The sequence below is a fragment of the Schistocerca serialis genome, chromosome 2, assembly GCF_023864345.2.
Source record: "Schistocerca serialis cubense isolate TAMUIC-IGC-003099 chromosome 2, iqSchSeri2.2, whole genome shotgun sequence".
Taxonomy (NCBI): Eukaryota; Metazoa; Arthropoda; class Insecta; order Orthoptera; family Acrididae; genus Schistocerca; species Schistocerca serialis.
The window spans coordinates 504,250,448-504,274,016 of NC_064639.1; the positions used below are offsets into that span (position 1 = coordinate 504,250,448).

Here is a 23,569-nt window from a genome sequence, read left to right on the forward strand (position 1 = left end):
CTCGTTTACTATAGAGGGATGCTGACTCAGTTTTTCAGGATAGCAAATGGGAAGCTGTGTTACAGAAAATGGCCCAGAGATCACCAGTGCACGCCCGCGCGTGCGTGTGTGTGTGTGTGTGTGTGTGTGTGTAGTGAGGGAAGTGTTATGAAACAATGTATGTATAGTGTGGGCAGTGACTGATAGTGAGATATGAGTGAACAGTGTGGCATTACATTATTTAATAAGTTATTTGTAAAAACGTATTGTATACCAGGAGTAAATCTAATGATTGTCTCTAACTAGAAGTCTGTTGTGTATGTGTGTACGAATTAGCTTATTTTAAATTGGTGTAAACTTGTAAATACTTTGATATGTCCTATACCCTTGTAAAAAGAGATCCACGGATGAGTCAAACTACTACTACTACTACTACTACTACTACTACTACTACTACATGCAGTGTGACAGTTCCTGGAAACGTGCAGACCGCGATATTCTAAGAAGTGAGGCAATCCATGGTTTGACTGTTTTATTATAATGCGTTCACTTTGAGCATCTGTTATAATGTTGACAACACCACCGTCCTACATCAATATCTACGTTTATTCTCTGGAAAGCACTGTGAAGTGATGACAAAGTGTGCTTCCCATTTTACGAGTAATTAGGACCTCTTCTCCATACATTCACGTACGGAGTCGGAACGAATGATTCTTTAAATGCATACGTACGCTCTGCAACTCTCTAACGTCGTCTTCACGGTCCATAAGGAAAAGATACGCAGGGGGTTGTAGTATAATCCTGCATTCCTCGCTTAATGCTGGTTGTTGAAACTTTCAAATAAGGCCCTCGTGCGTTAGTTTGCGTCTTTGGTCAAGCGTGTTCTAGTTCAGTTTTTCCAGCACTTCCTTGACGATCTCTGATGGGCTGTAAAACCTATGATTGTTCGTTTTGACCTTCGTTATATAGGTTTAATATCCCTTGTCTGTCGTATTTCATGCGGGTTCCACACATATGAGAAATATTTTAGCCTGCATCGCAAGAGGGTTTGGGATCTCCTTTGTAAATTAACTAAATTTACTTACTATCCTAGCAACGAAACGAAGTCTGCTACTTATTTCACCTGCGACTGATCCTATTTGATCAGTCTATTTTTAAATCCCTGCAAATTGTTACGCCAAGGTATTTATATGAGTTGACAGATTCCATTCGTGACTCGTTCAAAGTTGAGCCATAGGGTACTACGTTTTCCATTTTGCAAAGTGCAGAATTTTACCTTTCTGAACATTTAAAGCAAGTTGCCAGCGTTTGAACCACTTTCAAATCTTATCGAGATCCAACCGAATATTTATGTAGTTTTTTCGTTTTTTTAACAAACTGTACTTCATTATGGATAACTGCCATTATAGAAACTGTATCATCTGCGAAAAGTCTGTTGTTACTTTTAAAATAGTCTGCAATGTCATTAATATACAACAGGAACAGCAAGGAGCCCAACACATTTTCCTGGACTACACCTGAAGTTCGACATCTCTCCATCCAAGATAACATGCTGCTCCTCCCTACCAAGAAATCCTTAATCCATTCGCAGAATTTCGCTTGACGCCCCACACGATCGCGCTTTCGATGATAAGCATAGGTGTTGTACTGAGTCAAACGCTTTTTAGAAGTGAAAAATTGTTGCATTTACCTGACTACCTTGATACATCGCTTTCAGTTTCTCACAGTGTAGTGCCATGCAACGTACTATTGTTAATAAACATGCTATTGTAGATTCACCGTCTGTTTTGTGGACTTCAGTCAAAATGCGGCCTCCTAGAGCTGAACCTACAATTTCTATTTATTCTTAGTTTAGAGTATCAAAAGAAAAAAACAGTTATGGACTGGAAAAAGGAAGGAAGACTACGGTTTACCATCCCGCCGACGAAGAAGTTTGAATGCGGGAAGGAAAGGTGAGGGAAATCAGCCGCGTCCATTTCAAAGGAACCATCGCGGCATTTGCTTTAAGCGACTTAGGGAAAACACTGATGGATGGTCGGACAAGATTGTGCGAGTACATTGTCTTCCCATAGTGTCATCTCGCTCTTTGTCACGGCTTAGAAGTGGAAACAGAAGTGAGCAACACTGTTGTGCCATAATTGTCAGTGAGCGTTTCATTGTACGGAACTACACATATCTGTCGCTCCGTTCTCGGAATTGCTGATATGTGTCTCTGACAGTGACAACGTTTATCGCCAAATGAAAGCTGCCAGTTTCCGGTGTCGGGTGTTGTTGAGGCTGTCATACACAGACAAGGAAGGACCTTCATGTCCTTCCAGACACGTGCAGATAACAACTGCCGGCCACATGTTCTCATGAAGTCATGTGATGCGCAGAATTTCCTTTTCAGTACACGCTAAAAAACTCATTGATTGAAGCAATCTTCACTGTTGTATTTAGGCTAGCAAGCCGGTGAAATGTGCAGCTTTTCAGTTCCCATGAAAAAAAATCACTCCTTACGTTCTATGCACTGGTGACGTAAGATGGTGATGTTGTTGTGGTCTTCAGTTCGAAGATTGATGTGATGCTCTCCACGCCAGTCTATATTGTTAAAGCCTTTTCATCTCTGGATTACAACCACAACTTACATCTATTTCAACCTGCTTACTGTATTCATCCCTTGGTCTCCCTCTGCAGTTTTGCTTCCCACACTTTCTTCCGTTACCAAATTGCCAATTTTTTGATACCTCAGGCTGTGTCATATCAACCGATCTCTAATTTTAGTCACGTTTTGCCACAAAATTCTTTTTTCACCAATTCGATCCAGTACGTTATCATTAGTTGTTCAATCTAATCATCTAATTTTCAACATTCTTGTGTAGCACCTCACCCGATAACCCTCTATTCTATTTATTGCTTATTGCCCACGTTTCACATTCCATCACCACTGTTTTACTTTTGTAGACGCTTTTCTTATAACCCCTCTTTCTAGACGCTACCCATTACATTCAATTGCTGTTCCAGATTCTTAACTTTCTCTGACAGAATTACAATGTAATCGGCAAATCTTAAACTTCTTATATCTACTCCTTGAACTTTAATACCTTCTTCAAATTTTTCTTTGGATTCCTTTACTGCTTTCTCAGTGCACAGACTGCCGGCCGCGGTGGTCTAGCGGTTCTAGGCGCTCAGTCCGGAAGCGGGGGACTGCTACGGTCGCAGGTTCGAATCCTGCCTCGGGCATGGATGTGTGTGATGTCCTTAGGTTAGTTAGGTTTAAGTAGTTATAAGTTCTAGGGGACTGATGACCACAGATGTTAAGTCCCATAGTGCTCAGAGCCATTCAGTGCACAGACTGAATAATATCGAGTATAGTGTGCAATCTTAACTCACTCCCTTCTACAGTACGGCTTCTCTTTCAGTTCTTTGGGCCCCTATAACTACTCTCTGGTATCTGTATAAGCTCCATATAACCTATCATTCACTGTATTTTATCCCTGACACCTACAAAATTTCGGAGTGTGTTCCAGATAACATTGTGAAAAGCTTTCTGTAAATCTACAAATCCTGTAAACGTAGGTTTGCCTTTCAACAACCTATCTTGTAGGATAAGTAGCACGGTCAGTACTGCCTCACGTGTTTCTATGATTTTCAGGGACCCAAATTCATCTTCCCCGAGGTTGGCTTCTACCATTTTTTTTCTATTCTTCTGGAAGTAATTCGTGTCAATATTTTGCAACTACGATTTATTAAACTGTTGGTTCAATAATATTCAAACTTGTCAGCACCTGCCTTCTTTGGAACTGGAATTATTACATGTCTGATGGTATTCCGCCTGTCGTATGTGTTTTCCACACCATGTGGGATAGTTTTGTCATGGCTGGCTCCCCAAAGAATTTCGGTAATTATGAGAGAACGCTGTCTTCTCCAAAGGCCTTGTTTCCAGTTAGGTATATCGGTGCTCAGCCATTTTCTCCTCCCATCTCATCTTCACCCAGTTGTTCTGTTCCTTCTACCCGGTGGACAAAAAGAAACTGATCCAGAAAATATTTTCAATAAGACTGAAGCGAGATATACTTTTGTTAGTGAACATCAGAGAAGATGCTGAAAATGACGAAGATGCAGCACTGTGCTCGATTTGTCAAACTATGAGACACGCGTAGCAGGTCTGCCTAAGGGACAGCAGAATTTTATTTTCTCTGTTCTGCTGTAGCTCCTGAATTTTGCGAGGATTACTTGAATACACCTGACCCTTCTATTTTCCCCACAGGTAAAAATCACAGGGAGAGAGTTCAGGCGACTAAAGTGGCGATAAATTACACTGCTTCTGCTGATTGTCCTCTCCTCACTGAACGCCTCATGCACTAGTGCCAAGGTTGTCAAGGCGGAATGTATTGACGCTCTGTCTTGTTGAAAATATCCGTAAAGTCGTTCATTTTCTCTCAGTTGATCGACATATGGATTAAAACGATTCTGGACATACCGGCTAACATTAATACTTTAGCGATAGAATCGTTTTATTATGTGAAAACTAGACATTGAGCTCCAAACACTAATCTTGAGATTATGCAATGGCTCTCACAAGTACTGACGCGAATTTTCTGGTGCATAAAGGCACATGTTCAGTTAATTCACTCACCCTGGCAGGAAGAATCAGGCCTCATTTGAAGAAATTCAAAATAGAGAACCCGAAAGTTCTGACTCCACTCAGAAACTACTAACAAACACGACAAGCGAAGGTCGTCTAGACACTTAAACTCATGCATTACAGTAAATTTGTATGGGCACAGAGGTTCGTCATTTTGGTAATATTTCGACTGAAAGATACCCCCTTACATAGATAAGCGGCGTTGAGATTTAGTCAGACTTTGTTTCAGGCTTTCCTTCACTCGGACAATGTTTCCTGGTGTTTGAACTGTTTTCTCATAGTTACGGTTTTTATTCGTTGCAGACTCATTTTCGCGACATTTTTCCACTAATTTCTGCATTGCAGACTTTTTTGAGAATTTTGCATAAACAGTTCCAGTCTTAAACTCCTGCAGAGACATTTCCGCACAGGTTTCCGCGAAATGTGCTTCGCATAACACTCGTCAATGACCTCGCGCTGTTTTAGCGTGACCACGATTTTTTGTTGCATTCAACTGGTCACTAAACAAGTCTGTTCCTCTCACTCAAACTTAATGACATAGCGATGTACTTGCGATAGAGTATACTCTCACAGGCTGAACCAATTCTCATATGAAGATAGGGAAAAACTAAACTGGATGATTCGAAAAGAAAGAACAGTTTTCAGTTTTGTACTATAGACGAACTATAAAAGATAGAAACACATTGCGGATGTCACTGGATACAGGAACGCTCGAAGTTTTGACACAGCTGCGCTGTTGTTTGCATGTAGCTACATGGCGACCACACCACGGGAGAAATCATTTTATTTGTTGGAATTTGTGTTAAGTCAATCAATTGTTAAAGTGCAACGTGCATTCTGCCGTCAATCACAAAATTCTTGGAATCTGGTTGCACGTGCTAAGGGAAGAGCACTAATCGTCCACGCACGTCTGATGAAAATGTCGAGCGTATGCGAGATGCGTACACATTGAACCTTCAGAAGTCCACAAGATGAGCAGGACAGGAACTTCGACTTACTCAAACAACGGTGTGGCTTGTTCTGAAACGACGCCTGCATACTAATATGAAGCCTTGAAAATTTCACTTACTGCAGTACCATCCCGGCTACTATAACAGAAGGTACGAATTTCACATTTCAGTTCTCCAATATATGGCAGAGGCCATTTTTTTCCGAACGAGCCATCTTTTTCAACGAATCCACGTTTCAAGTTTCGAGAAAGGTAAGCCGCAGTAATTTAAGAATCTGTAAGAATCTAGGCGTCGTCGCCGAACATGAAAGAGACTTACCGAAACTGAAGTTAATGTGCCGTTTCTGTTCACAGAGTTTAAGGACTTTTCTTTTTATGGAGGAAACTGTGACAGCAATGTCATACCTGCATATGCTGAAAAATTGTTTCCTCGACTTCACGGAGATTCCAGTGATTTCAATTTTATGCATGACAGCAGGCCACCTCACTTTCACACTGAGGTGCGGCGTTATTTCAACAACACCATCCCACAGCTTTGCACTGAAAGAGGTGGAACACAGAAGCTTGCTCATTGTTTATGGCCTCCCAGGTCACCAGATCTAACTTTTTGCAATTTTCTTCTTTGGGGATACGTCCATGATTCAGTACCTACATTCCCAGAAATTTCTCACTGAAATTAAGGTCGATGTTTGACTTGTAGACTTATTTTCGCCAGGAAAGCCTTCTTTCCCTGTACTCCTTGCTTCTTCTGGGATCCGTTATTGTGTTTTCGAGGTAGCAGATTTGCTTAACTTCGTCTACTGCATGATCCCCAGTTGGATGTTAAGTCTCTCTCTATTCTCATTTCTGTTACTCCTCATTACTTTGGTCTCTCTTTCGTTTACTTTCAGTCCATATTCTGTACTCTTTAAACAGAAATTTTTATTTCCTTTTACTGAAGATAGAAATGCCACCAGCGAATCTTATGACTTTCACACTCAATTTTACTTTCACTTTTGAACTTTTTTTTAATTTCCGTCATTGCTTCTTCGATGTGCAGACAGAGCAGTAGTGACAAAAGGCTGCATCTTTACCTTGCACTTTTTTATATCCTATTACATCTTTATCTTCCATTATTACTGTACTGTAGAATGTAGCTATGTAATGTTTCACATGAAGAAGTCAGTGTCAACCATCGGAACCCACTGAGTGACACAGAACTCTGGCTCTTTTAAAAAGTGTAAAGGGACTTGCTCGCGCTCTTTATTGACAATACCAGTTTGTCAAAAATTCATTATGTTGAAACGACCACACACCATCAATAATATTGATAAAAATTGTCAGTTGACAACATTGTATTACAAGGTTACTATGTCGAACACTCAAACGAAAGCGTGTGCCGCAGTTAAACTAGATACAGTTTGCAAGCAACAGAAAACAACGAAAAAGAGGAAATTTGACGTAGCACGACTGGAAAAAATGAAGCGTTCACATGTTAAATTACTGACAAATCAGAACACAGACCAGAAAAATTTCATAAGTTATTTTCTGACGAGTCAGCATCGTTCGAGAAATTATCGAAATAAAATAGAAAAATAAAATCCGTTAATAAGAACAGCAATCGCAGTCGACGAGACACTAGATGTAACTTTGAGCTTTCTGGAGACAGGCAAGTATTCGAAGGCTCGAAGTTTAGTTCTGTAAATCAGAGAAAACAATTAGTAAAATTCTGTGGAACCAGTGAACCAATTATATCTGCCTGCCAAGACTATGTTCATGCAACTGACATAAACATTTTTTTTACGATTTGGTGGCACATGCATTCCAAAGACCTCTTACCAGTCATTGCAAATGTATAGCATATTTAGCGAAGTGGAATCGTTTTTGCAAAGTGCTTTGTAATTTACCAAACAATACTATATTTTCAAATCAATGAAGTAAGCAGTGTCGTAGAGAAACATCCGTTGACCACCCTAAAATGGTACATACAATGATGGCCCTAGCGTAGTTCTATTAGATTTGTTCTGTGTTAAAGGATTACGTGAAAAATTGAATTTCAGGTATGATATGCGGAAAGGCGAATTGAAAGCAAACAGCACAGACTAACGCCGTACGGCTGCTTTATGAAAGTCAATCAGGAGCAGAATGGAGACACGTCAGACTGTCGATACTTGATCTCACACGTTCAGTTTGTATTGACACATTGAAGAGAAAAATCTCAACACCAAGAAAGAGTCTTGCGACAAAAACGAAAGTTAGTGGGCGTGTTTCTCCATTTGAAAGATTATGTCTGTTAAAATTTCGCGCATTTCGCATCAAGAATGGTGCTCGCAGCGCCAGACGAGGATCCGAATCGGGTTTGCTTTAAATGCGCGTTGTAACCGCCGTGTGCGTTAGCTACCTTCGAGATTGGACGTGGTGAGTTGATGTTAGTCAAGAATGCCTTTAAGGCGACAAAGACGTCATTATCAACGCCTCGCCGGGTTTGAACGAGGTCGTATAATAGGGCTACGGGAAGCTGGATGTTCCTTGTGCCATGCTGCTGACAGACCTGGCAGGAATGTACCCACTATACATGGCTGCTGCCAACTGGTCACGAGAATGTACAGTTGCAAGAAGGTCGGGCTCCGGACGGCCACGTGGCACTACCGCTCTGGAGCATCGTACGCATCTGCAACAGCAGTTTCAGCAGCCGTTGGCACCACAGTGACACACCGAACTGGTACAAATCGGTTACTCCAAGGACAGCTCCGAGCCATGCAGCGTGATTTCTACTGACCGCAACCACCATCCTAAGCGACTTCAGTGGTATCAATCGAGAGCTCATTGGAGGACAGGGTAGAGGTCTCCTATGTTTTATGATGAAAGCTGATCCTACCTCGGTGCCAGCGATGGCTGCATGTGGGTTAGAATGCGGCCAGTTGAGGGCCAGCAAATAACCTGTCTACGTGCTAAACATACTGGATCTACACCCGAAGTTATTGTCTGTGGTATGATTTCGTATGACAGCAGGAGGACTCTAGTGGTTATCCCACGCACCCTGACTGCAAGACTGTTGGTCAATGTGGTGATTCGGTCTGTTATGCTGCCAGCCATGAACAGCATTCCAGGAGGTGATTTCAACAAGATGACGCTAGCCCATATACCGCTGTTGTAACCCAACATGATCTTCGGGGTATCGACGTATTGCCATGGCCTGCTCGATCACCAGATCTGTCTCCTGTCGAGCACATGTAGGACATCATCGGACAACTCAAGCGTCATCCGCAAACAGCATTAACGTCCTCGTATTGCCGGACCAAGACCAACAGCCATGGAATACCTTAGCACGAACTGACATCCCGCACCTCTAAAACAAAATGGTTCAAATGACTCTCAGCACTATGGCACTTAACTTCTGATGTCATCAGCCCCCTAGAACTCAGAACTACTTAAACCTAACTAACCTAAGGACATCACACATATCCATCCCCGAGGCAGGATTCGAACCTGCGACCGTATCGGTCACGCGGTTCCAGACAGAAGCGCCTAAAACGGCTTGGCCACACGGGCCGGCGGCTGTATAACACAATGCAAGCATGTTTGCATGCATGCATTCAACATTCTGGCGTTTATACTGGTGATCAATGTACCAGCGTTTCACATTTGCAGTCGTTTATCTTGCGCTTATGATGGTCGAAGTAGAGAGGATTTAAAATGTAGACTGGCAATTTGTTAACATGGAGTATAGGCTTAAGTGTCAGGAAGTCGTTTCTGAAAGTATTTGTATGGAGTGTAACCATGTATGGAAGTGAAACATAGACGATAAATAGTTTAGACAAGCAGAGAATGGAAGCTTTCGAAATGTGGTGCTACAGAAGAATGCTGAAGATTAGATGGGTAGATCACATAACTAATGAGGAGGTATTGAATAGAATTTAAGAGAAGAAAAATTTGAGGCACAACTTCACTAGAAGAAGGGATCGGTTGGTAGGGCATATTCTGAGGCATCAACGGATCACTTATTTAGTATTGGAGGGCAGTGAGGAGGGTAAAATTCGTAGAGGGAGACCAAGAGATGAATACACTAAACAGATTCGGAAGGATGTAGGTTGCAGTAGGTACTGGGAGATGAAGAAGCTTGCACAAGATAGAGTAGCATTGAGAGCTGCATCAAACCAGTCTGTGGACTGAAGACCACAACATCAACACCTTGCGCGTACATTAACTTGTGATCTTGTAATGTTAATCACTTAAATATGTTACTTACACCACTGTATTCCTGAAATTACATTAATCTATATTAATTATTTTTAGATGTTGCCATGTTTTTTACCGTCAGTGTGTTTTGATGGCCACCAATACTGCTCATCAATATTCCTGGTATTGATAGCACGTCAGTATAAAGCCCCATACAGTCATAGTCTATTGACGGTGTGACAATACTATTGAACGTGTGATGGGCCCCTTAAATAGTGCGCCTGACAGAATGGCATGTGGCTGCAGGTGGAGCGCAACGAGCTGGAGGTGTCGTACCACGTGTCGCAGTACCGCGCGGTGATCGCGGAGCTCCGCGAAGAGGTGGAGCGCCTGCGCAACAAGCTGGAGGCGCAGCCGGCCGCCGAGCAGCACCCGCACCAGGACGAGCAGGAGCGCCGCCGCGCCGCCAGCCTCCGGGACGACATCGTCGCCACCTTCCAGCAGCAGATGGCGCTCAGGTGCGGCCTCACCCTGACTCTGTAGCGTAGCTACCGGCACGTCAGGGGAACGTATCAATGTCCGGTGAATGTTAAATTTACTGGGGCAAATGTGCAGATTCTAAGCTCGAACATTATGACTAGAGCCCAGATTTTGTGTAATTAGACACTGAAGAGCCAAAGAAACTGGTACACCTGCCTAATATCGTGTAGGGCCCCCGCGAGCACGCAGAAATGGCGCAACACGACGTGGCATGGACTCGAGTAATGTCTGAAGTAGTGCTGGAAGGAATTGACACCATGAATCCTGCAGGACTGTAGATAAATCCGTGAGATTACAAGGGGGTGGAGATCTCTTCTGAACAGCGCATTGTAAGGCATCCCAGATATGCTCAATAATGTTCATGACTGGGTAGTTTGGTGGCCAGCGAAAGTGTTTAAACTCGGAAGAGTGTTCCTCAAGCCACTCTGTGGCAATTCTAGACGTGTGAGGTGTCGCATTGTCCTGTTGGAATTGCCCAAGTCCGTCGGAATGCACAATGGACATGAATGCACACAGGTGATCAGACTGGATGCTTACACACGTGTCACCTCTCAGAGCCGTCTCTAGACGTATCAGGGGTCCCATATCACCACAACTGCATACGCCCCACCCCTTTACAGAGGCTCCATCAACTTGAACAGTCCCCTGCTGACATGCAGGGTCCATAAATTCATGGGGTTGTCTCAATACCCGTACACATCCATCCGCTCGATACAGTTTGAAACGAGACTCGTCGGACCAGCGAACATGTTTCCAGTTACGAACAGTCCAATGCCGGTGTTGACGGGCCTCGGGCGAAGCGTGAAGCTTTGTGTCGCGCTGTCATCAATGGTACACGAGTGGGCCTACGGCTCCGAACCATATCGATAATGTTTCGTTGAATGATTCTCCTGCTGACACTTGTTGATCAGCACTGAAATCTGCAGCAATTTCCGTATGGGTTGCACTTTTGTCGCGTTATACGATTCTCTTCGGTAGCCGTTGGTCCCGTTCTTGCAAGATCTTTTTTCCGGCAGCAGCGATTTCGGAGGTTTGATGTTTTACCAGATTTGATATTCACGGTACACTTGTGAAACGGTCTCACCGGAAAATCCCGACTTCATCGCTACCTCTGAGGTGCTGCGTCCCATCGCTGGTGCGCCAACTATAAAACCACCTTCAAACTCGCTTAAATTTGGTAACTTGCCATTGTAGCAGCAATAACCGATCTAACAACTACGCCAGACACTTGTTGTCTTATGTAGGCGTTGCCTACCGTAGCGTCATATTCTGCCTGTTTTCATATCTCTGTATATGAATACGCATGCCTATACCAGCTTCTTTGGTGCTTCAGTGTATATTCAGTTCCTTTATAAGTAGTTATAAGATTAATTAGAATGTCGAAGAATTACACTGAGAAGACCCTTATTACAAAGTTTTAAATTATATATTTTTACATGCTTTGAGGTATAATACTTATTTCACATCATAGTACACAGTTTTACATTTTTTAATTATTATGCATTATAAATTTTTGTAAGTCCCTTACATTTTCGTTACATAGCTGGAAAAGAAAAAAAAAACAAGTTTTATCATTGTGTTTCTCACACTGTCGTCAATCCCGTCGCTCTCAAAATTTAAATTCCACATGTTCGAAGTGGACAATGAAGACTCGTCTTAAACGTGTCCCTTTCTTGTTCTCAAAGGCTTCACAATGTGTAACAGTCAGCTTGATTTAACTTAACCTTGGCACCAGCTGAGTTTTCCTTGTCACCGAAGCTGAAAATATGGATTTCTATTGTCAGTGCTTTAACAACTGATGGCAATATAGTCCTCTGACAAACTTCTTATAAACGTATAGGATGTACGACAAAATCTCAAATTGAAGAACTCTACGAATCAGCATACATATTAGGAATAAACAACGGACTTCTCCAAAGAAAATGTTACTACCTTAGACAGTTGCAGGGACAGCCTACACCATCTAATAGCGAATTCTTACAGAGAGGTGTGTTTTACATTGGTTGCAGGGACCATAATTTGTAACTAACTTCAGGTACCTGAATACCTGAATTTAGACATTTCTTTCAGAATTTTTGAAGCCGAAACATTCCCGACGAGTGCACTGTTAGGAATAATTACCTTGATTCTTGCGATTTTGACGAACTAGAAAAAATCAGGACTGACATTGGCCAATCACTTATTTGGATTTCTGTTGATGAGACGACGGATGTTGTAGACCATTTCAGGTCTAATTTAACTGTGGGGAAGCCGCACTCTGAGGTTGCATCTACAGTCTATTTAATTTTATGTGTACGGACTGATTCGACGAGTGAAAATTTGTACCAAGGGCGGAAATCGAATTCTGGTCTCCTGCTTACCAGACAGGTGCATTAGCCACTAAGCACCCTGACACAGCAGTTCACACAACTGTACGAATTACGCTGGAACCCTTCTCTCCTCGATCCAAATTCTTATGCGCCCCAAGTCTATTTTAAATTCCCCCTTTGCCCACAAACAGATTTGCTGAACCTCTCTGTATGAGACCAGTGAAGTCTCTGAAACTGTGTCATTTCATTTGTGTAAGTACCTGTGGACCCGTGTTTCAGGCTGGATTCCCCGTTTATATTCGATGCTGAGGTGCTATTCCAGAACATGGAGAGCCTCGGCAATATGTTCGTGGGTAAGGGGGAATTTGAAGTAGACTGGGGTGGCAGCGAGAATTTGGACCGAGGAGGGGGTTTTCCAGGGTAGCCCGTGCACTTGTGTGAACTGCTGTACCAAGGTGCCTTAGTGCCTAACACACCTGCCTAATAAGCAGGAGACCAGGGTTCGATTCCCGGCCTTTATGCAAATTTTCACTCGCCGTTTCAGCCAAAATAAATTAAATCATATCTGCATAAGACCAGTAAAGTCTCTGAAAACGTGTTATTTCATTCCTATTTTATTTATTGTAAAAATGTGGAGACAAAAATAGTTCAACAGTTGCAAGATTCATTAATGATTGACTTAAGATACTATGACCAGTTGTCATAAAAAAGAGAGGGTCCTATTGATGTACACAGATGCAGCTCCGTACTTGTTGAAAGTTGGAAACCGCTTAATGTATTTTGTCCACAATGACTGCATGTTACATGTACGGCTCATGCATTGCAACGAGCGGCAGAGACAGTTAGACATCAATTCCCGGAAGTAAATGCAGTGATATCGGCAACAAAGAAGGTTTCCTTGCAACGTTCTTATCGTATACAAGCAGCAGCGTCCGCAGCTCGTGGTCGAGCGGTGGCGTTCTCGCTTCCCACGCCCGGGTTCCCGGGTTCGATTCCCGGCGGGGTCAGGGATTTTCTCTGCCTCGTGATGACTGGGTGTTGTGTGCTGTCCTTAGGTTAGTTAGGTTTAAGTAGTTCTAAGTTCTAGGGGACTGATGACCATAGATGTTAAGTCCCATAGTGCTCAGAGCCATTTGAACCATTTGAACAAGCAGCAGCTACCTGATGTTTCTCTGCCTCCAGAACCAGTGACAAGGTGAACAACATACATTAAAGCTTCCAGAATTTAGATTAAAGCTGTGATTTTCTACAGTAAGCACTCTGGAGCTGTGAAGCCAGTGATCGAGAACTTTTCTTCTGATCTTGCAGTGTCTATGAATGAATCCTTGTCAGTATTCAACAGTTCTAAAGTGCTAATTTAAGTTTCATACCACACAAATCACTTGAGCTGGCTTCCCGAAACTAGAGATTTCATGGATGCCTCTCCAAGAGCCGATGGGAATAATGTAAGATGCAATTCGGAAGGTCAATGTTGTACCAGTTCAAGTGGGTGGTGTAGTTTCCAGTAAACTGCAAGATGTGCTGAGTAAGAACCATAGATACTCAAACCTTGTAATTTTGTCTCGCTTATTTAATGGTGAAATTGTAGAACCCCCTGAGAATATTGATCCTAACGCCATCTCCCTGTATAAATACGCGCCATTGACTTCTTGCAAAGTTGAGTAATCTTTCTCCATTTAAAAAACATATTGTCAGACAGAAAACTGTGCTTGACAACCGAAAATTTAGAAATGCATATTATAATTAAATGATCATTCCGTTCCAGGGTAACTTAAATGCTTGAATAGGAGACACTCGCACTTCACTTCTTCGTAGCACAAGTGAGCTGATTAACAGTTAACGCAGATACTCGTTTTTGACTAGCCTAGCCGTGAACCTCCACCTTCTAGGAAAAAAAATAATATTTTCGATTTTAAATATAATTGTTTCATTGTTCATGCATATAATTGCTTCATTTGTATACGACATTTTGCAAGTAATACACAATCTGATCAAAAGCATCTAGGCGTCTATTAGTGGACATTAATATGACACACGTCCACCCTTCGCCTTTATGCTGGCCTGTAATGTGATAGGGACACTTTCAGAGCGGTGTCTGCTTGTCTCTGAAGTAGTGGCATCACATTCTTCCTTATCAGCTGAAGCCAGAAAAGGTTGTGATGTTGGATGCTGGGGTCTGGAGTGAAGCCGACACCTTAACGTATCCCAAAAATTTTCCATTGGTTTCACGTCTGGACTCTGGGCACGCCAGTCCACTTCAGGAACATTATTGCCCAAAAACGATTGCCTCACAGATGATGTTTTATGACAAGGTACATTTTCATGCTCATACAAACACTCATCGTCTCTGAACTGTTCCTCCACTGTATACAATACAAAATGCTGTAAAATGTGTTCATATCCTTCCGCATTTAGCGTTTTCTTGAGTGCAATTGTCCATAGCTCTTGATCTAGTAGCTAGTTTAGCTACCTCTGGCTCACAGGATCCCAGGCTGGATTCCCGGCTGGGTAGGGGATTTTCTCTGCCCGGGGACTGGGTGTTTGTGTTGTCCTGATCATTTCATCATCATCATCATCATTCATGGAAGTGGCGAGATTGGACTGAGTGAAGATTGGGAGTTTGTAGAGGCAGTGATAACCGCACAGTTGAGCGCCCCACAAACCAAACATCATCGTCATCATCATCTTGAGTGCAATTATGAGACTACACCCTAACATCGCAAAGCTCATTCTACATGACTGACTTTCTTGTCGGAAATGGCTACTGGAGACAAATGCGTCTACTGCAGCACCTCTGGCATTTGACCCCAGTACTGATTCTCTTCTGTTTTGAGTGGTGATTTTTGCTTACACGTCAGCATCAAAATTGCGGTGTTGTGTGAGCTGTCTGCTGTACAATTGGCACCTGAAATGTGAAGGTGAGGTTATGTGCGATTATGCTTTTTATGGAAAAATTGAAATATAGTAACAAAATGTAGGAACAAGCATGATAATAGAGTTTAATAAGGACCGAAGCAGAATTCACTGTCGAAGCTCTTGTCAAAATTCGCGTGGTAAATTGTTCACACTCCTGAGAACTGAAAGTACAGCGAAAGTGTCATCCAAGCATTTCAGAACATATAAATTTATTTGCTCGAGAAAATATAAACATCATATAATATGTATAACATAGTAAATAGCGCCTTTCTGCTTTATACTTGCTAAATGACGAATAACAAAGAAAATTATTTTTCGCATCCAATAATTTTGACTTTTTCACTGTTGACATAATTTTCATTAAACGCGTTTATCTATTTATGTTCTTATTTCTGGGCAGTGTATGTTTTTTCTCTGTTAAACGCAAATACTTTTTCCTCTCAGATATTTTCTCTCTCTTGTAGACTAGAAAAGCACTAGTACAAAAAGAAATACCAGGAAGTTGTTTAAATTTTCAGTTTGCCACGAAAGCAATTCAAACAAATTAATAAAGATTAAGAATATATGAAAGAACAAAATCCATTTCTGAGTGAGCTCGACCAGAATAGGTTATAACTTCCGATGTTAGCAGACACCGCCATAGTCCCTTGTCTCTGCGCATCTGCGGTAAACGTAATCGGAAATTTGGAACTGCACACTTTGCACAGTCTATAGATCATTGATATTACAGACACACTCGCAACGTGGTTGTTTGTTAAACGCAGGCACGAAAGGCGCATGCACTTCGAGTAGTGGATTTTGACCGAGTTTCACAAAAAACGGGATTAAAACACCTGTCACACGACCTTCTTTACACTTCACTGTTGGCGCTATTCACGATGGCAGGTAACGTTCTGCAGGTATTCCAATCACGCGCCACAATGCTTACTGTTTTGCCCAAATGCGCGAGAGCAGGTTCAGTCTTATATCACCAAAGAGGGTGACTGCGCACGATGACGCATGTTATAAACAGGTCGAATGCGCGGGGGTGTTTTATTCGCAACTACAATCCATAAGGCGAGAGAAGAGCTCTGACAGCTGACGCGGCCTTGAGACACGTGCTTCACGCATCCCCGATGGCCAATCAGATGGTGAGCTTTTGTTTACGTTACCGTGGCAACGCCCCAGTGTTGCCGTAGTGCTGGGCGACCACTGCTGTCAGTCAGTTGCGCCACGTGGTACATTCAGGTTTGTGTGTATACGTTTGCATTCTGCTACTTCTGTGAGTTTCTTGCCGTGTGTATAAGTGGAAAATGGCTGCCTGTAGTGCAGAAAAGAGGGCTTTTGGGAAAGGAACTACGCTGAAATTCTAAGCACGCGAATTTATATACAGATTGCGTGTTTACTTGATCGTGTTATGTGACTGATACAGACAACTTTGACGAAAGTGCTATCAGGCAACACAAATATATGTACTACAGCAGGAAGGAGAATCCGACACTTAAAAAGTTGATGGCATCACTGTCAGACAGTGGTTTGTTCTCAGTCAGAACGACAAGTCTCTTTCCTGTTTTGAAAAAAAAATGGCTTTCGTTGGTAAAAGGTCTCAGGACGAAAGGTATTAATGGAATGCGGAGACATTGTAGCAGAGATGTAGTTTCCTGCGCGAGTTGCTAGCAGTGAATCCGGAAAATGCGATATGTATTGTCGAAACATGGGTCAACGTGTGTCATGCACGTTCCGCCGCATGGACAGGCGACACGCGCCACAGAACTATGAGTGTGCCAACTGGTAATGGGGAGCGACTAATTATAATTCACGCTGGCTCTATGAACAATTTTGTGCCAGATACTATGATGATGTTTCGGTCAAAACGAAAAAAAAAAAAAAAAGCTGTCGGCTACCACGAGGAGATGGACGCAGATACATTCAAAGATTGGTCCGTTTACTCGTTTGCTACCAAACTTCAGTTCTGGTTGTGTTTTTGCAATGGACAACGGCTGCTGCAAGGAGAGAGGAAATAGTCAGCTGGTTGAAAGATAGTAAAATAGGCTTTGAAAAGAAAAAGCCGAAAGTGGAACTTCTGGAACTAGTGAAACGATATAAGCCAGAGAAGACGCATTATGTGATTGATACATTAGCAGAGAACCACGGCCACAAAGTTATATGACTTCCACCATAACACTGGCATTACAACGCAGTTGAACTCATCATGGTTCAAATAAAAGCAGATGTTGCGGAGCGAAACAAACCCTTTACGTTGCGAGACGCAGAGAGGCTAGTAAATGAGGCTGTCACACGAATACCGCGAGAAAATTGGGAGGACGTCGTGAACCACGTGTTGAAAGAGATTACAAGGTCAAACATAGAAGAAGGTGTAAGAGAAGAATCGATTCATAATACTGTAATTTCTTTGCCAGACGATGAGGACCGCAGCAGCGAAGATACCGAAGACCATGCGGTCGTGATAAGAGATGACCAATCAGATGACGGTGACTTTCGGGTTTCCGTTCTCCCGCACGAAAAATAGTGGTGTCGATATTTTACACGTAACATTTGCGCAATTTGCTTTACCTTGTTAATGTTGAAAATCTGATTGTGTGTAATTTTTATTCTGGCTGGAACCATAGTCATGGTATTTTTTTAATGATATTACCGCCATTTGAGGGTAATAATTTTTATTTTATTGTTATACGATCCAGAGTTCAGCCATAGGCCATTTTCAAGTACAGTAACCAATACATATGTCAAAAGATATCAGACTGGTATGAAATACAGCGAAATCTGAACCGTGTAACAATAAAATTATTGCAGTCAAATGGCTGTATCATCATTAAAGAAAATACACTCCTGGAAATGGAAAAAAGAACACATTGACACCGGTGTGTCAGACCCACCATACTTGCTCCGGACACTGCGAGAGGGATGTACAAGCAATGATCACACGCACGGCACAGCGGACACACCAGGAACCGCGGTGTTGGCCGTCGAATGGCGCTAGCTGCGCAGCATTTGTGCACCGCTGCCGTCAGTGTCAGCCTTGGTGCCAATGATGGTCGTATGCGTGTTTAGCGCCGTGCAGGTGAGCGCCACAATCAGGACTGCATACGACCGAGGCACACAGGGCCAACACCCGGCATCATGGTGTGGGGAGCGATCTCCTACACTGGCCGTACACCACTGGTGATCGTCGAGGGGACACTGAATAGTGCACGGTACATCCAAACCGTCATCGAACCCATCGTTCTACCATTCCTAGACCGGCAAGGGAACTTGCTGTTCCAACAGGACAATGCACGTCCGCATGTATCCCGTGCCACCCAACGTGCTCTAGAAGGTGTAAGTCAACTACCCTGGCCAGCAAGATCTCCGGATCTGTCCCCCATTGAGCATGTTTGGGACTGGATGAAGCGTCGTCTCACGCAGTCTGCACGTCCAGCACGAACGCTGGTCCAACTGAGGCGCCAGGTGGAAATGGCATGGCTAGCCGTTCCACAGGACTACATCCAGCATCTCTACGATCGTCTCCATGGGAGAACAGCAGCCTGCATTGCTGCGAAAGGTGGATATACACTGTACTAGTGCCGACATTGTGCATGCTCTGTTGCCTGTGTCTATGTGCCTGTGGTTCTGTCAGTGTGATCATGTGATGTATCTGACCCCAGGAATGTGTCAATAAAGTTTCCCCTTCCTGGGACAATGAATTCACGGTGTTCTTATTTCAATTTCCAGGAGTGTATTTATGTGTGTGTTTGTGTAAGTTGACGAACATTGGTAGCGCACGTGAAAAAATATTCCATCAAGGAACACATCGGTCAGCAGAATGCTGCCCCTACAGGAATGCTGCAATAAATGACGCGGCATTGTTAGGTTCTGAAGGAGCCGAGTGTTGCCGCGGACCGAATGGGTGGGACCCCGCTCCCCCCGGCGCTGGCTCGCTGCTCGTCAGTGTCGAATACTGACAAATGCGCTGCCAACTGTCGATGTACGGAGTATAGGTAACGTTTGCACTGATCTGTTGGTAGCAATGTTATCATTCGTCACTTTCTCCGAGTGCTGTGCTGTGTGTGTCAGTTCCTATTCCTCGTATGTTACTAGTAAGGTAGAAATGGATTGTTAACATTGCTAGCGAGCGTATGACGACTGAAGGAGGCCATAAGTTGATGGTTACTGCAAGAAACAAATTTCTAAAGGATAGAGAAACACAACTTGGTGTCGCATGAAGGTGCACAGTAAAAAACTTTGTCACGTACTTAAACGACTGTTCAAACCGCATTCTGTTTACTACTGAAGTCAGTCGTAACCATGGAGCCATGGATAACATAAACAGACAAATAAGTTTCAACAGTGTAAAACGGAAGGCTGTTTCTGAATTATGTGAGAGACCTTTAAAGTAGTTGCCTTCAGTGGACTCGAATTTCCAGCCCAGATATTACTATGACTAAAGACTGTATTTATCGGGCCAGAATGTCTATTTTGCCGTCCCCTGACCGAAAATGTTAAATTAATTTCATAGTGTTTTGCAGGATATATATTTTTTAAGTCTACAAAAAATGTGATTCTCATCACCGACACCAACTTCAATGACGTCTGCTTTTCGACTGAAAGTAATTTACGTCTGCTTTCTGATAATGAGAAAATTCTTGTTCATGATACCTTCGATTGCTGCTACGAATTCTTTTACCAGTTATTTGCTTGTAGTTCCAACTTAATTTGTTTTTTCCTCCGAGCGCAGTTGACCTGACTCAAAAACTGATCACCTTGTGCAGCTGACCTAGTTCGAAAAGTGACCGCGCGCGTAGTTGACAACATCAGAAGTAGGCAAAATTATGGGTCTCCTAGCAGGAGGGATACCCGGTTCGCGAAACCCAAACTCTTCCAAGGGAGTGCCACATGCTATAGCGTGACTCATCATTCCAAATCACTTGGTTCCTGTTATCGACTGTCCGTTGGCGTCGCTCTTTGCAACAACCTCGATCGTCGCTTAGCATTGCCTACAGAAATGTGTGGATTATGAGGAGCTGCTCGACCGCTGAAGTCCATTCTTTTTGATTACCTAAGTACAGTCACTATGCTGGTTAGACTGCTGCTAACACTCTGGAAGTCACGAATGGTTCCTTCCGGTGATTTCGTGTGGTTATTCACGACCCTCCACCACAGTGCTTGACGGTCGCTGTCGTAAGTACATGAGGTCCTCCTGCTTCGGTTTGGCTGTAATTGCTTTCTCACGTTTCAACTTGGCAACCACATCACCAACAGTCAACTTGAACAAGTTTAGAAGGGTTGAAATGTCCCTGATGGGGTTGTTAGTCAGGTGACATGCAAACACCAGTCCACATTGGAAGTCACTGACCCTTCCTGACCAATACTCCATGCTTCCTTTTTTTAATTGCGAACTCGCCTTTCGTGACATCTAGTGGTCATTTAGGTATTACTTAGGGCGGTTCGGATACTTTTGATCAGGTAGCGTAGATGCAGATGAACAACTAGATTTCCCTCTTCCTAGATTCAAGTAGGTGTTCGACACTGTGCCACATCACCGACTAATAATCAAGATCGCGCAGCAACTACACTGAAAAAAAAAAAAAACTGTCGTATCACTAAGGAATGATCCGCGTACTGGAAACCAGTAGGTGCGCTGTACATTCACAGATAAACAAATGATTACAGTTTCAGAAAAATTGGATGACTTATTCAAGAGAAAGTGCTCAACAAACTGAGCTAGTCAAAAACGCGTTGGTCCACATCTGGGCCTTACGCAAGCAGTTTTTCGGCTTGGCATTGATTGACAGAGGTTTTGTATGTCCTCCTGAGGGATATAGTGCAAATTCTGTCCAACTGGAGCGTTAGCTCTTCAAAATCCCGAGCTGGTTGGAGGGTACCTTCCCGTAATGCTCCAAATGCTCTCAACTGGGGAGAGATCCGTCAATCTTACTGGCCAAGGAAGTGTTGGGAAGCACGAAGACAAGCAGTAGAAACTCTCACCATGTGCGAGTGGATATTGTATTGCTGAAATGTAAGCTCAGGATGGCTTTCCGTGGAAGGCAACAAAACGGGGCCTAGAATATCGTCGACGTAACGCTGTGCTGTAAGTGTGCCGCAGATGACAACCAAAGGGGTCCTGTCATGGTACCCCAGACCGTAACTCCTGGTTGCAGGGTCTTATGACAGACGGCAGTCAGGTTGACACCCCACCGCTGTCCGGGGAGTCTCCAGACAGGTCTTCTATCCGAAATCTCATTGATTGGAGTAGAATCGTCTTCAGTGATGAGTCCCGCTTCCAATTGAGCCCCTATTACCAGCGAAGACGTGTCTCGAGACGCCCTGGACAGCGGTGGGGTGCCAACCTGACTGTCAACCGCCTTACGGCTCGAGAACCAGGAGTGATGGAATGGGGTGCCATTTATTTTCATAGCAGGACCCCTTTGGTTGTCACCTGCTGCGCTCTTACAGCACAGCGGTATGTCGACGATATTCTACGCCCTGTTTTCTTGCCTTCCATGGCAAGCCATCCTGAGCATACGTCTCCGCAATACAATATACGCCCTCACACGGTGAGAGCTTCTACTGCTTGTCTTCGGTTTTTCAAACACTTTCGTGGCCAACAAGGTCGCCGGATCTCTACTCAGTCGAGAGCGTTTGGAGCATTATGGGCAGGGCCCTCCAACAAGCTCGGTTTCTACATTCTAACGCTCCAGGCGGACAGAATTTAGCGCCATATTCCTCGGGAGAACAGTCAACAACTCTATTAATCAAGCAGAATAACTACTTGCATAAGAACCAGGTGCGGATCGTCGCGTTATTGACTTGCTCAGTTTGTGTTTCTGTTGCACAAATCATCCATCTTTGTCTGTAACCGTAATCATTTGTTTTGTCTGTACATTTACATCCAAACTACCGATTTCCATCCCATTCGGTTAATTCCTTCGTGGTGCATTTTTTTTTCCTTAAGAGTGTATTTATGGGTAATACTACGAAGCGGCATGAAATGGGAAACTTAGATTTGTTGGAAGCACGGGAGCCCATGCCCGGCGAGCAAGGTGTGCCGCACCGCCCTCTCTGCCCCCCACCACCCCTCTCCTGCTCTCAGGCAAAGGGGAAAATACATTGTAATCAGGTATTTTCCTTTCTAGAAAATGATATAAAAGTCGGTATTACTTAAGTTTTTATCTGGGTCATAAGTGGATGTTTTTATTGGCACTTACAATTCGCCATTCATCTTCCAAAATATAAAAATATTCCATACGTCCAGGTCCAGCCTTCCCTTTCCCCTCCCCCTTTCAATCTATCGTATGTTCGCCCTTGGTTGGAAGGGTTCTGGTAAAACGCAATGCATCTATAAAGGAAGTCGCATACAAGGCGCTACTGCAGCCAGTTATAGAGTATTGTTCCATCGTTTGAAGTCCTTATCAAGTACGCGTGGCAACAGACATGCTAAGAACTCAGAGATGCGTTGCTGAGATCGTAACGGGTCGCTGTAGCCCTTATGAAACTACTTTGGGTGCGTAAGTGCGAGTTCTAGGAAGAAAGACAACGTAGTCCACCAGAAATCCTGTTGGATGAACTTACAGAACCTGTATTCGTAAAAGACTGTGCGATCATTACGCAGCCATCATTGTATGTCTCGTGTAGGGATCGTGAGAATTAGATAAGATCACGCACACACACATACAAAACCAATTTTTAGTTGCACAAATCACGAACAGAATACGAAAGAAAACTGACATTGTTGGTACCATGTACTGTGCACTGTGCAGTGGCTTCAGGAGCATTTATGCAGATGTAGAAATTTCCCGGTCTGCCGCAGAGTTCCCAGTCATACCAGTGACCTTTTTTTTTTTTTTTTTACTACATGTTTCGCAATAACCCTATTCATCAGTGTCAACTCGAGCAGCAGAATAATTTTGTTTATTCGACTTTAGAGGTGGTCGTGTCCTTGACGCTTGAAAAGTGAAAACTGTGTCAGACACAGAACTGACTCTGCAATGTGGCGTTTCGAGGGACATGCTGTCACCGTGTCAGCCATCCAGCCATGGCTCATGTCGCACCTACACAGCTCAGTTTCCACATCTCTCTCTCCTACGTCCCAAAGCCCAATGAAGTTTGTAACTT

General features: G+C 43.4%; 1 protein-coding gene across 1 annotated transcript in view; it reads left to right on the plus strand.

Annotated features, from left to right (window-relative positions):
* LOC126457464 (kinesin-like protein KIF19) overlaps window positions 1–23,569 on the plus strand; it is a 610,440-nt gene that overhangs the window by 455,259 nt on the left and 131,612 nt on the right. Inside the window, exon 7 of the mRNA XM_050093755.1 lies at window positions 10,020–10,231. Within this exon, the coding sequence (XP_049949712.1) occupies window positions 10,020–10,231 (212 nt within the window). The remainder of the gene's footprint in view (window positions 1–10,019; window positions 10,232–23,569) is intronic.